Source organism: Xyrauchen texanus, chromosome 3 (genome assembly GCF_025860055.1).
Source record: "Xyrauchen texanus isolate HMW12.3.18 chromosome 3, RBS_HiC_50CHRs, whole genome shotgun sequence".
NCBI lineage: Eukaryota > Metazoa > Chordata > Actinopteri > Cypriniformes > Catostomidae > Xyrauchen > Xyrauchen texanus.
The window spans coordinates 43,572,580-43,585,987 of NC_068278.1; the positions used below are offsets into that span (position 1 = coordinate 43,572,580).

Consider the following 13,408-nt stretch of genomic DNA (forward strand, 5'->3'; position numbering starts at 1 on the left):
ACATGTCATCTGCGCGGTTCAATGGTCCGAGCCGCGCGGCCAGTTCGTCAGCGCAGCGCGGACGTGTTTCCTAGCGACACCCAGTGGGCAGCGCGGCGCGAACAATCCTCAACAGCGCTGCGCTGACCAATTTAAACAGCGCAGTGCAAACCATACATGCAAATTAATGTAGGCCCTACAATAAAGAAACCCCTCCTTCCTTACAAAAAATTGGTTCTCTGCTGAAATTTAGCAGTTTTTCCCTACAGAAGACAAAGAAGAAGAAAGACAACATGAAAATGCATACATTTCTTATGTTTATTATCTTTAATAGTGTTAGTAAAGAGTAGTGTTGTGATATATATATATATATCTGTATAATGTTTTAGAATGACCTTAGCAGAAGGTTGGCGTGCTCCTCAAGACGACTACGATATTGAAAGTCATTGAAGTTTCTGCTTTGTACAGCTCTTTCCGTAGCCTCTATACATATGTGCAGTTCTTCAAAGTAGGGTATCGACGCACAACACTACTCTTTACTAACACTATTAAAGATAATAAACATAAGAAATGTATGCATTTTCATGTTGTCTTTCTTCTTCTTTGTCTTCTGTAGGGAAAAACTGCTAAATTTCAGCAGAGAACCAATTTTTGTAAGGAAGGAGGGGTTTCTTTATTGTAGGGCCTACATTAATTTGCATGTATGGTTTGCACTGCGCTGTTTAAATTGGTCAGCGCAGCGCTGCTGAGGATTGTTCGCGCCGCGCTGCCCACTGGGTGTCGCTAGGAAACACGTCCGCGCTGCGCTGACGAACTGGCCGCGCGGCTCGGACCATTGAACCGCGCAGATGACATGTCAGCGCGCGCGAGCTCTGTAAACCCCCGCTGTCTCGTCCCACTTTTGCTTTGTTTGGCTTCCCATAGGAAAAGAACTCGTGCGTGTGCAGAAAAGAACTAGCGCGTGTGTGGGACTTGTTAATTTGTGTGCACAATCATATTTTTGTGCTCGAAGTTTGTGATTTGCAAGTTCTGCAGGTTTAAATTTTACGTGCGAAGCTGTGTCATGGTGCTCACACTGTTGAAATTCACTTGCGCGCTGTGTTTTTGCGCTTGCGCTGTTTTGTCCAAAATTAAACGCCATACACTACTGCCACCAACTGGAGTGGAGTGGGTACTTTAACCACCTTCCGCTTCAACTGAAATGTGCTTCGTTTCAACTGAAATGCTCTCACACAACTGAATGCTCTCACACACACTGAAATGCTTCACACACACAACTGAATGCTCTCACACACACAACTGAAATGCTTGCATACAACATACTGAAACGCTTTCATACAACATACTGAAATGCTTTTCAGTTGTGTGTGTGAGAGTGTAATCATTTTAGTTGTATGTATGAGAGCATTTCACTTGTGTGTGTGAGAGCGCGTTTCAGTTGTGTGTGTGAGCGCATTTCAGTTGTGTGTGTGAGAGCGCGTTTCAGTTGTGTGTGTGTGAGAGCATTTCAGTTGCGTGTGTGAGAGCATTTCAGTTGCGTGTGTGAGAGCGTTTCAGTTGTGTGTGTGAGAGCATTTCAGTTGTGTGTGTGAGAGCGTTTCAGTTGTGTGTGTGAGAGCATTTCAGTTGTGTGTGTGAGAGCATTTCAGTTGTGTGTGTGAGAGCGTTTCAGTTGTGTGTGTGAGAGCATTTCAGTTGTGTGTGAGAGCATTTCAGTTGTGTGTGTGAGAGCGTTTCAGTTGCGTGTGTGTGAGCGTTTCAGTTGCGTGTGAGAGCATTTCAGTTGTGTGTGTGAGAGCATTTCAGTTGTGTGTGTGAGAGCATTTCAGTTGTGTGTGTGAGAGCGTTTCAGTTGCGTGTGTGTGAGCATTTCAGTTGCGTGTGTGAGAGCGTTTCAGTTGCGTGTGTAAGAGCGTTTCAGTTGCGTGTGTGAGAGCGTTTCAGTTGCGTGTGTGAGAGCATTTCAGTTGTGTGTGTGAGCATTTCAGTTGTGTGTGTGAGAGCGTTTCAGTTGCGTGTGTGAGAGCATTTCAGTTATGTGTGTGAGAGCGTTTCAGTTGAGTGTGTGAGAGCATTTCAGTTGTGTGTGTGAGAGCATTTCAGTTGTGTGTGTGAGAGCATTTCAGTTGAGTGTGTGAGAGCATTTCAGTTGTGTGTGTGAGCGTAATATTTTCAGTTGTATGTATGAGAGCGTTTCAGTTGTGTTTGTAAAAGCATTTCACTTGTATGTGTGTGAGCATTTCACTATAGTATGTGAATGAATTTGGTTTCATATGTGTATGTGAGAGGAAAAGTACATGTATGTGCATGGTAATTCTGAATAATGTCCCTAGGGGCACCTCATATACGTAAATATCTAATACTTCCAAAATGTTATGTTGTTGACCACTAGGTGGCGTCATACTCCAGATGGGTTAGCTTTAATTGTGTCGGAGGGAGCCGCTTTCTCCTCTCTTGTCTGTCAGACGTCTGGACTCATGCCAGCACAGCTCATGTACCCTGTCTCACCCCCATCCTTCTTCGGGCCTTGTTATATTTAATCTCAGAGGATATATCTATTTATTAAGTCTTCTATCTATTTGATTCCACAAAACATTTCTAATGCCTTTCAGCTCTCAGAACCATGTTGTGGAGTTTGGGTTGCACTGGGGGGATGGCACCAATGGAAGAAAGAGGGACTGCTTTTGTTCACTTAATTACAGTCCTACATTTCTTTCTTTAGATTAGGTTTCACCCAGACATCCATACCACCTCCCATCACAGCCTTCCCCCAGACCCTTCACTCATAGTCCTCTAAAACAGAACATTCTCTAAAATAACCTTGAAAGAAGAAGAAGAAAAAAAAACTTCATTCAGATTTAAGGTGGACAGACTCTAACTTATGCGCCATATACGTGCAGGATATAGATATGAGACCATAAATTTAAGAGGTCTTTTCATGTCTGATCTGCATATGTTTATGCTTGAGTTTGCACGTCACATTTTTCATACATAACCTGTGGATCGCCATAGGAATTCAGCCCATTCTTATAGAACTTGATATATATTTCCTGCTTCTGAAGGCTCAAAGTTTGCCCAAGAAAAAGGAGTCTGTGGAACGTTTTTTTTATCCGTGTCAAATATTGGCCAAATAGAGCTTTGAAGAACTTTTCCACCTGGGAAATCTACACGTTTATTCTTAGTCTCCTTTTTTGTCAGAGTATAGTTAGCCAGATGTTCGGCTGGTTCTTTGCTGTATTTATAAATCTATGAATTATGGCCAGGTGAGCCAATTTTGCATCTTCATTAAGTAGGATAGAGTCTTTCCAAACACTGCACAATATAGAGAACACACAGGCAACTCTGAAGGCCCGATACACACAATAAACAGTTTTGAGTCTTTTCAGTAAATCCCTGTTTTGGAAAAGGGTACATGAGTGCCAACAAGCACTTAATGTTTGCACCAGGAACTCCATTACAATAGAAGCGACCATAAGGAGTGTTCATTGGGGACACTTTTAAAAGATTACACAATCTTTTTATAGCAAGGCTATAAAAAGTGTGTTTAACCACTCCGATGAAAAGAAGAGATAAATAGAGGTCCCTGGGGATTTTTTTATGAACCTTTAGCTGAAACAGTCTATTATCACAGGAAAACAATAAGGTGGCTTCATTTGATTGCTCAGTTGTGGGCGAGAGAGAGAAAAGTGTGAGAGAGATTCAAGTAGCAACACAAGAGTGGAAAAAAAAACTTAATACAAAGACCCCCACCAACACTCTCCCTCCCCCCTTATTTCTTTTGAAGCCAAGATTATTTTCAGCTGCCTTCAACTGCAGGGATTTATATTAACCCTAAAATGCTCCAGTGCCTGGTTGGCACAGCATTGCACCTGCTGCTTTTTTTTTAAATGCCATGGGTGCACAATGCAGAAATTGTTGACGTCACATAGCCTCTCTCACCATAGCTTTCCTAATTGTTGTCTTTTGATCATATTAGGAAAAGATATTATGCAGCATGTTAGCATCTGTCACCATTCCCATTTTTTATGGAAAAAAGATAATTGAAAGTGATTGGTGGCTTCTGTGTCGAACCTATGCTGGCCAACGCTGTATACACCTATAGGCCACCTCTCCAAAAATGTAACTATGCATTGCATTAACACAGACCACAACCGCTGTGATCGGTCTGCTTTGTGACCAGATACCATCCCCTGTACTGTAAGATGACAAAAAAGATCTGAAGTAGTAGCGCATTTGCAAATAAAAAAGCTCTTGTTTAGATTTTGTTATATTGCCTATATGTATTGTAAAGTCTAGCTTATACAATTTAAAATTGCAAGCAAGTAGTTATTTCATAATTTGATCGGAATGTTTTCCCCCTTAAAGGAATAGTTCACCAAAAATGAAAATGGTCTCATCATTTACTCACTTTCATTCCATCCAAGATGTGTATGACTTTATTTCTTCTGCCCCTCACAAACAAAGAGTTTAAGAAGAATATCTCAGCCCTGTAGGTCCTTTCAATGCAAATGAATGGTGGCCAGAACTTTGAAGGTCCAAAAAGCATATAAAGGCAGCATAAAATTAAACCACTGTAGTCATATGGATGACTTTTATGGTGTCTTTATCTGATTTTTGGAGCTTGAAAGGTCTGGTCACCACTCTCTTGCATTGTATGGACCTACAGAGGTGAAATATTTAAAAAAATCTTTGTTTGTGTTCTGCAGAAGTGTTCTGCGTACACATCTGGAATGGCATGAAGGTGAGTAAACGATGAGAGAATTTTCATTTTCGGGTGAACTATCCCTTAAAAAGTATAGTTTACAATTCATTTATTCTTTCATTCCTTGTATGAGAAAAAAGATGCAATGAAAGTAAATGGTGGGGCTAACATTCTGCTTAACAGCTTGGTTTGTGTAACACAGAAGAAAGTCATGGGTTTGAAACAACTTGAGGGTGAGTAAATGATGATAGAACATAATTTTTGTAGGTGAACTATATCTTGAAGGCCTCTTCAAACAAACCGTCCTGTGCATGCAGGGTGTGTATGAAAGGATGTGATATCACCATCAGCGATGTCAGTGTTTCACATACTGATTTTCCCCTTGATTTTAACTTCACTTACACATGCCAAACTGTGACAAGTGGCATCCCCATAACACCTGCAGATGTTGGCCGTTTGCGAGATTGATGCCCCTGGTCCATGCTTTGCTTATTTCTCTGGCTGTCAGGGGGTCTGTAGAGTGTAGTCACCCTGACCTCAGATATAGATGAGGGGGCTGGAGTCGGTCCTGCCTGCTGAGCCAGGTGTTTGACTTGGATGAGGACCACAACTTTGTGGTTTTCAGAGAGGAGAGGGTTAGAATAAACTGTATCAGTCTGTACAGCGCTCTCTCTCTCTCTCTCTCTCTCTCTCTCTCTCTCTCTCTCTCTCATTCCCCTGCTCTGGATGCTATTCAGATTTAGGGCTGTACTTTGTCTTCTGGAGGAGGTTTTCTTGTTATGGCAGTCGAATGACTCATTAAGCCATCTGAAGTGTAAGCATGAGCATGTGAGGAGGCGAGACCAACTTAAAAGGATCCTTTAGCACTCCAGTTAAATTCTTATATGAATTAGGTTACAATGCAATATTGAGAGTCGCAGAAAACCAAGTGTGCTCATTGATGCTTCAATATGGGTCGCTGCATGGTACTTGTCCCTTCTTCAGCCCCACCAAACCCCTGAGTATTTTACAGACAAACACACCTGATTCATCACCTCATCTCAAAGTGAAACTTAGTAAGTGTGTTGATATTAAAGCATGTCACTATGTATATTGTTTTATCTCAGGAGACAGTGAAGTTCCCAGATATGTTTATTGAAGTATCAACTTTATTTCAGATGTTTCTCCTAAAATTCCTTCATTAGAAATAAATATAGACACAAATTAGACAAAATAAGATTAAACATTGATAAAAAAAAAAAAAAAAATGAATGTGGACAACATGTATCTGATCATTTGGTTTTAGAAGAATTTGATGGAAAGTGTTCATATTGAAATCTCAGACTTTTGATTGCCGACTCTTGATATCTGAGCACACTGAGATACATTGTTAAGATCTCTTCTGGAACTCTATAGGAGACACATAAGATATTACTGAGATCTTTTTTAATGGGAGGAAAATCATGGATGGATCTCCATTTAGTTGGAGATAATCGAGGTATTAAATAGATAATTGGTGATTTTTGCTTCCTGTGACATTACTTACTCAATAGTATTTGTTTGTAATTTTGAAATAAGATAATTATCTGCTTCTTAAAAACGGAGTGTTCATTTGTTTTCATGTATAAACTTTGAAGGCACTAAGTTTTACTGGAAGAACAGATAAGGGGGAGTGCTGCATGTGTGAGACGACAGAAAGAGAGAGAGGACTGTGCTGGTGGAAAAAAACTAGACGGGTTGTGGTTTGAATAGACTCAAGGCGACTATAAAACGGCTTTCTTGCCCATTGTGTTGATGTAGTCAAGAAATATACCGTAACGTACAGACAGAGACGGAGATGAAGGAGTGAGGCGGGACCGGTTTGTGTGACTCCTACGAATCATTTGTCTTGCAGCTCGCAAACAAACTTTGTGTGGAGAGCGCGCGGAGATTGATTTATGGCCGATGTCATCCCACTGAAACTTTAACTCTTGCATTTTATACGCAACGTCGCATACTGTAGGCTATATATAAGCCTTACGTTATTTTAATGGCAGTTCAGATATTTGTCTTGTGAGTCGTATATCTATCCTCTCAGTTTCCAGTAGTCAAAAGCATTTACTTTCAAGATAAGCGGTACAATATTAGGAGAGATATTTCGCTTACTGTATCGTTGACGCGGCTGAAATGGGCGCGTGTGACGGGCGCTCTGTGGACCGGAGATCTTTCCTCCTGTGGACTCCCCTGCTGCTGCTGATACTGGGACTGACGTGCGTTCAGGGAACATGGGGACCCGGAGTTTACAAATACCAGACCGGGACAGCACTCAACAAAGATCAGTCGAAAAGGTAAGATTTAAATGACATGACAGCAACAAATCTGACGGGTTTTTGATGGTTAAAATGTTTTTCTGATGGAAATGGAAGTTTTCAGATTATATTTGTTTTTACATAGTTTTGAGTCGCTGTCAAATTCTCTGTAAATTTTTTTCAGTTATATATCGCAAGTTATATGTTGCAATTTTCATATATTAAAAGTGTTCAAACGAGAAGTAACATGCTAATAAATAAACTATCGAGCTAAAGCCAGCTACACGCGCTGCTTAATATCCACTATTTTCTATATTTTTTAATTGTATTTATATTAATTGACACAGCAGGATTTAATTATGAAAAACGTAATCGTCACATTTAAAATATATATGTAAACTTTTTTTTTTATTGACGTTTTGTAAAGAAAATCAATGATTACATTGTGTCCTACTCAGTTTGTGTATAAGATAACATAATGTAACAATACTGATTTCCCACCACTCCACCTAATAATCCTGTTATGAACCTGAAAGTCTGTTTCCTTTTTCCTGTGAGAGGAGGAAACTCAAAAATAACTTTTGTCCTTACCCTTGTCTATGTTTTATTTAAGTAAAACATGAATGAAATTGACTGGTCTCACAATTAGGACTTATTCAAACTTCATTAGAACAGAGAGAGCTGTTGAACAAAATGTGACAGCTGTGAAAACCAGTAAACAAGCATAACTAAATGTAATATGTTAGTTTTGGGCTTTACTTTTAGTCAGAGCACCTGCTTATATATTTGTGTTGTCTTCCAATGAGTCATTTTCAAAAGTTAAATAAGTGCTTTTACATCATAAAGCTCTTTTAGGACAAACAAGGCAAAAATGTAGACACAACACATCCAATATGTGAACCTGTTCTTCCTCAACTTCCCACCAAACAGCATCACCTTGACTGCCCTGTGACTGCCTATAGTGGCCTTGATCTAACCCCCATCTTCATGTAAATATTTACTCTGTTTGGTAAATGGATTAAAGTTGTTGTGGGTGGAATGTGTGGTGGTGGAGAGTCTCTGAAGTATGCAGGTGTGGAGGAGGTCTCTGCTCTTTGGGGCTCATGGTTTGATCTCTCACCCTCTTCTCCTGTCAGTCAAACTGATGGAACAGACGGTGTTTACTAAACACATGCAGCTGTGATGTCTGCATGCTGGGATTCTTTCCAATGCAGTCTAGGATGCAGAAAAGAGAGTTTAGGGACATTTTAGAGATGCCTTGGAAAAGCAGTGATATATTCTGAGAGGTCAAGATAACTATTTAGATGTAAAGTGTGAAGTCTGTTTAAATTAAATGTGTGTTTATACTTATAATAAGGCTTTTAAACTATGTAAAAAAAATTAAGATGTGACTGAGTTTACTTATTTACATAAAGTAAGTACTCACCCTCATTTTGTTCCAAACCTGGATTAATTTTTTCTTCCATGGAACACAAAAGGGAGATGTAAGTCAGAATGTTAGGGACTGACAGCCTCAGTCACCATTAACTAATTGTATGAGAAAACAATGCATTGAACACTCCTTTTGTGTTTCATGGAAGAAAGAAATATCAAATTGGTGTGGTATAAATAAGAAAAAGTAAATTATGACAGCATTTTAATTTTGGGGGAACTATCCCTGGAAGTAGCTACATGACCTGACCCTAAAAAAATAAGCCTATATATATTTTTAGGTGTAACTTAATATAGTCAGTTTGATTCAGTTGATCAACAAACAATATTTTTGAATTGAATAAAACAAGTTTATTTAGATGTTACCACATGAATTACATTTTTAGGCTACCTGATAAAACATGTTTACAGTCTGTTGCTTATTAAAAAGCTTATCACAACCATCACAGGTACATACTTGCCTATGACGATGCAAAACATACAGTAGAAGTAGTTTCACACACAATAGGACACAGGAACTGTTCATCCTACATTATAAAGCATCACAAGAGAGATTTAATAGACATATGTGCATCTGCCATAAATCATAAATAACCCCAATCCACAATCTAACCTTTAACCCAACCAGGCCCAGTTCCAGAACAAAATCACTGGGGGTGCTTCTGAAAATAGTGGGGGTTCTCCGTATAGAGGGAAGATGTATCGTAATTACACTTTTTAAATGGTTTTGATGCAGCAATTGTGTGTTCACAAAATGCAGGGATTTTTGTGTTTGCTGGGATTCAAGGAAATCTGCTTGCCAATTTACAGTATTAGACTTGCATAGGCCTACTCAATTGAGCAGAGGTGTGCAATAGTTTTGGTACAGGGGCCACATCAGCCGTTAAGTTGAACATGGAAGAGAGAAGATAAAAAGTTTTACATAGTTATATCTTTTAATCCCTGAAGTACTAGTGCACTCATGCACTCAATGAATGATGGAAAATTTTCTAAAGTGTATACTGAATGATGAGACCATTATGCGATTGCTTGAAGTTTGGCTGCTACATTTTTATCACGTGTTAGGTAAAACTGAATTAAGACGTAGTATAATTATTAATTGTTTATTTTACCATTCTTCAATGCAGTGATAATTTAATATTCAATTTAACACTCTGCATCATGAGTATGGTTAAATAGCAAAATAAAATATTCAGAAATTATTTTAATGTTGGCTGCAAAGTGGACAAATTAGTTTTATTCTCAGAACATTATCAACCTGTTTACACTCTCATGGGTCATGATGTGAGTTTTGTCAATGGTTTATTTGGCATCCCATTCAGCACACAACTGAATGAAACAGGCTGCATGACACTGATAAATGATTACTGCCAGAGTAACATTCGCATACAGGTGTGAGGGACTTCTGCATTTTACAAATAACACAACGAACAAACATTTTCCTCTCTCACTGGTTTCGCTCGCATGTCCCATACTTGTGCAAAAGGTGTGAAGATCTATTGAGATTTTACTTAAGTTCATCACTGAAAAGGTTGGCTCGCAGACTTGGCACTAAACAGCACACGTCTCAAAAATGGACATGGAGTTGCTGCATCACACTTTTCTTTGAGTATAATATTGAGCGCTTTATGTTTTTTTTTCTGAAGAGGAGAGAGAGCACGCACTCGCATGCATGGTTGCCAGATTGCATAAATTAAGTATGACATAAGGTGAAATATTTCCTATTTGTGCGTGTATATATCTCTGATTGGGGTGTTGCATCTATTATCTGGCAACCCTGAGCATATTAAAAGCTTGTGGATGCACGATAGGTCCCAAAGCCAGATAAATTAAAGATCGAATTAAAAACGTTCATGATAAATCGACCCACGGGCAGCAGTTTTCCCTGGTCTGCAATTGAGGGTGCTCTAACTTTAGTTTGAGGGTGCTTAGCACCCTCAAGCACCCCTGTAGAACCATGCCTGTACCCAACCCATTGTAAATGTAGCTGAGACAATGCTTGAAACATGAATGTCCTGAGAGAATATCTGTCTAATTATGGGCCGGTGAAGCCGAACGCAGTTGGGGGTTAAGTCAGCTATTTCCTGTTCTGCTCGGCTTCACTGCCCTGGAGAGCAACACTCAGGGTGGGAGTGTGAGATTCGGGGCCCCAGAGGGACCTTTAGCTGCTGACCCATCAACACCAACCAACATACCTCCACCACCACCACAGTCATTCTGCCTACTCCAAAAGAAGAGTGGTGACTCTATGATCCTTAAAGGGATAGGTTTGGAATTAGGTTTTAAACATTTATGTATTTAAGTTGAAATGTTAAATTCTGTAATCATTTACTCTCATGACTCATGTTGTGACATTATATCTTATGTGAAACACATGTAAGCCTCAGTCAATTTCATTGCATCTGTTTTCCATACACTGTTTCAGTGTGAATGGTGACTGAGACTGCCATTCTGATAACATCTCCTTATGTGTTCAATGGAACAAAGAATAACAACATAAGGGCGAGTAAACGCTGACAGAATTTTCCTTTTTATTTATTTTTTAAGTATTGCTCAAACTGTAAATTGTTAAAATTTTGCTATAATCCACATTACATTATTTTTGTTTACTTTTATTAGTTTTGTTCTCACGCATTGTCAATTAATTGCAAAAAACAAAGAAAGAAAGAGGAAATATTTATTAGATCTAATATGTTTTGGCCATAATATGTATTGCTTTTCAATTTTATTCCAGCTGCATATCAGCGTTGTTTTTTACATGACAAATTTATGTGGTGTTCTGGAAATAAAACTCTTGTAAACTAAAAGCAAATCGCACATAAAACAAGCAGTAAGAAGAAGCGACGTGGAACCCCCCTCTACATCCCTTGGGCCCACCACCCATTGGAGGAACCGCAGGAGTCGGGTGCGCTGCCATATGGGCGGCAGTGAAGGCCGTGGGCCTCGACGGACCAGACCCGGGCAGCAAAGGCTTGCTCTGGGGACGACCTCGGGGTCTTGTTCTCGAGTGAGGGGACAATGGAGCGGGAGGTTGGCCGGAGAATCGGGGCAGCGGGGGCGGTATTGCACTTGCTCTATCGCACCGTTGTCACGAAAAGAGAGCTGAGCCGAAAGGCAAAGCTCTCGATCTACCGGTCAATTTTTGTTCCTACCCTCACCTATGGTCATGAAGGTTGGGTCATGACCGAAAGAACTAGGTCGCGAGTACAAGCGGCCGAAATGGGCTTCCTCAGAAGGGTGGCGGGCTTCTCCCTTAGAGATAGGGTGAGGAGCTCAGTCATCTGTGAGGAGCTCGGAGTAGAGCCGCTGCTCCTTTGCGTTGAAAGGAGTCAGTTGAGGTGGTTTGGGCATCTGGTAAGGATGCCCCCTGGCCGCCTCCCTATGGAGGTGTTTCAGGCACGTCCAGCTGGGAGGAGGCCTCGGGGAAGACCCAGGACTAGGTGGAGAGATTACATCTCCACATTGGCCTGGGAACGCCTCGGGGTCCCCCAGTCAGAGTTGGTTAATGTGGCTCGGGATAGGGAAGTTTGGGGCCTCCTGCTGGAGCAGCTGCCCCCGCGACCCGACTTCGGATAAGCGGTTGAAGATGGATGGATGGATGGATGGATAAACTAAAAGCAAATGCACATAAAACAAGCAGCAACACCCTCGCTGAAAGTCAAATATAAATCATGACCATCACACAGAGTGGACAGAATGATGCTCAAATCAGTCAGTCAACGTACTGGTTTGGTTGTGAGGAAAGAGATTACTTAAGGGAAGTAAGCATTGAGCACATTGATGATCTATGGCTCTTTCTGTACATGCACTCACTCATCCACATCAGCTTTAGGGGTGTTTATCCCATGAGTCGGTCCTTAAATTTGACTTTGGAGAAGGTCTCCATCCACTCTCTCAGCATGGCCTTTGACCTGTCCTTTGAACTGTTCTTGACTAAATCTCACGGACAGAATAGGGCTTTTCTTCTTTTCTGTTTTGCTTTCTCTGTTTTTTTTTTTATTTCTTTTTAGCACTTTTTGATGCTTTCTTTCAGCAGGCCATTAATCTTCTTTGGCCCTTTCTGTTTGGCCATGAACCCAGCCTTAATTGGGTTATCTTACCCCCTCCGTGTCTCCCAGGAGGGATTCATTACTGACCCAATGATGAAATACTCTCTCTTTCCCTCTATATTTTTAGCCCTCCATTCCAAGTGCCACATTTTCCTATTTTTCTTTGTTAAACTTAATTTATTTTCATCCAGAGTCAATACTCTTTTGCTTATTAGAGCAGATAACTTCATGTATGTTGTATTCTTCTGCTTGCCCAATTGAAAAGACTAGCATTGCTGGCCAGCAGCATGTGTTGCTGGCTTTGGAGACTGGTGTCCCTACCAGGCTTCTTAATATGCTTAACCAACAAGGTCAACCTTGGTCAACCAGTTTCATCAGAAAGACCATGCTGGTTGAACAGCATTATTTGTTGGTGAAAATCTTGGCTATGCTGGTCCACCAGCTAGACCAGCACTAACCAAAATAAACCAGCATGGACCAAAATAGGAATTCCAGCTTGATCAAAGACAAACTCAACACTGTATGTTGCTACTGTATGTTCTGCTACCCTGACATTGACCCCATTCTTCCAAGTTAATGACAAGCGATATTTCCCATCATACGTCTTTACATCAATTCAATGTGTCTTCCTTTTCCTTTCATGCTACTGATAGCACATTGCATGGGCAGCCACATGGGCAGCCACACACGGCCACTGGTTCGAAGGAAACCAGGATGTAATCACATTGACCTAATCAATAGTGGGGGCAATTTGGAGGTTGCATTTTCCCTCTAAGATAACATTTTTACTCCGCTGACGGATAGGTTTTGGGTTGGGATTTGGGCGCATGCATTCCTTTTAATTGCTTTACATAATTTACAACTGAAAACAACTCTCTTTACTTCCTTGGGCATCCTACTGTGGACATTTCACCTGGAAACTGGAGCTCACACATGCCCATATGTTCAACAACACTACTAGCTTTAGCCACTGGGGGCCA

The 13,408-nt window shown here is 40.6% G+C and overlaps 1 protein-coding gene across 2 annotated transcripts in view; it reads left to right on the forward strand.

Moving 5' to 3' along the window:
• The first annotated feature begins 6,410 nt into the window (after positions 1 to 6,410).
• LOC127627676 (EMI domain-containing protein 1-like) overlaps positions 6,411 to 13,408 on the forward strand; it is a 109,130-nt gene continuing 102,132 nt past the window's right edge. For both annotated transcript variants that reach the window (XM_052104173.1, XM_052104166.1), the window contains exon 1: positions 6,411 to 6,987. In XM_052104173.1, the coding sequence (XP_051960133.1) occupies positions 6,827 to 6,987 (161 nt within the window). In that variant the 5' untranslated portion in view covers positions 6,411 to 6,826. The remainder of the gene's footprint in view (positions 6,988 to 13,408) is intronic.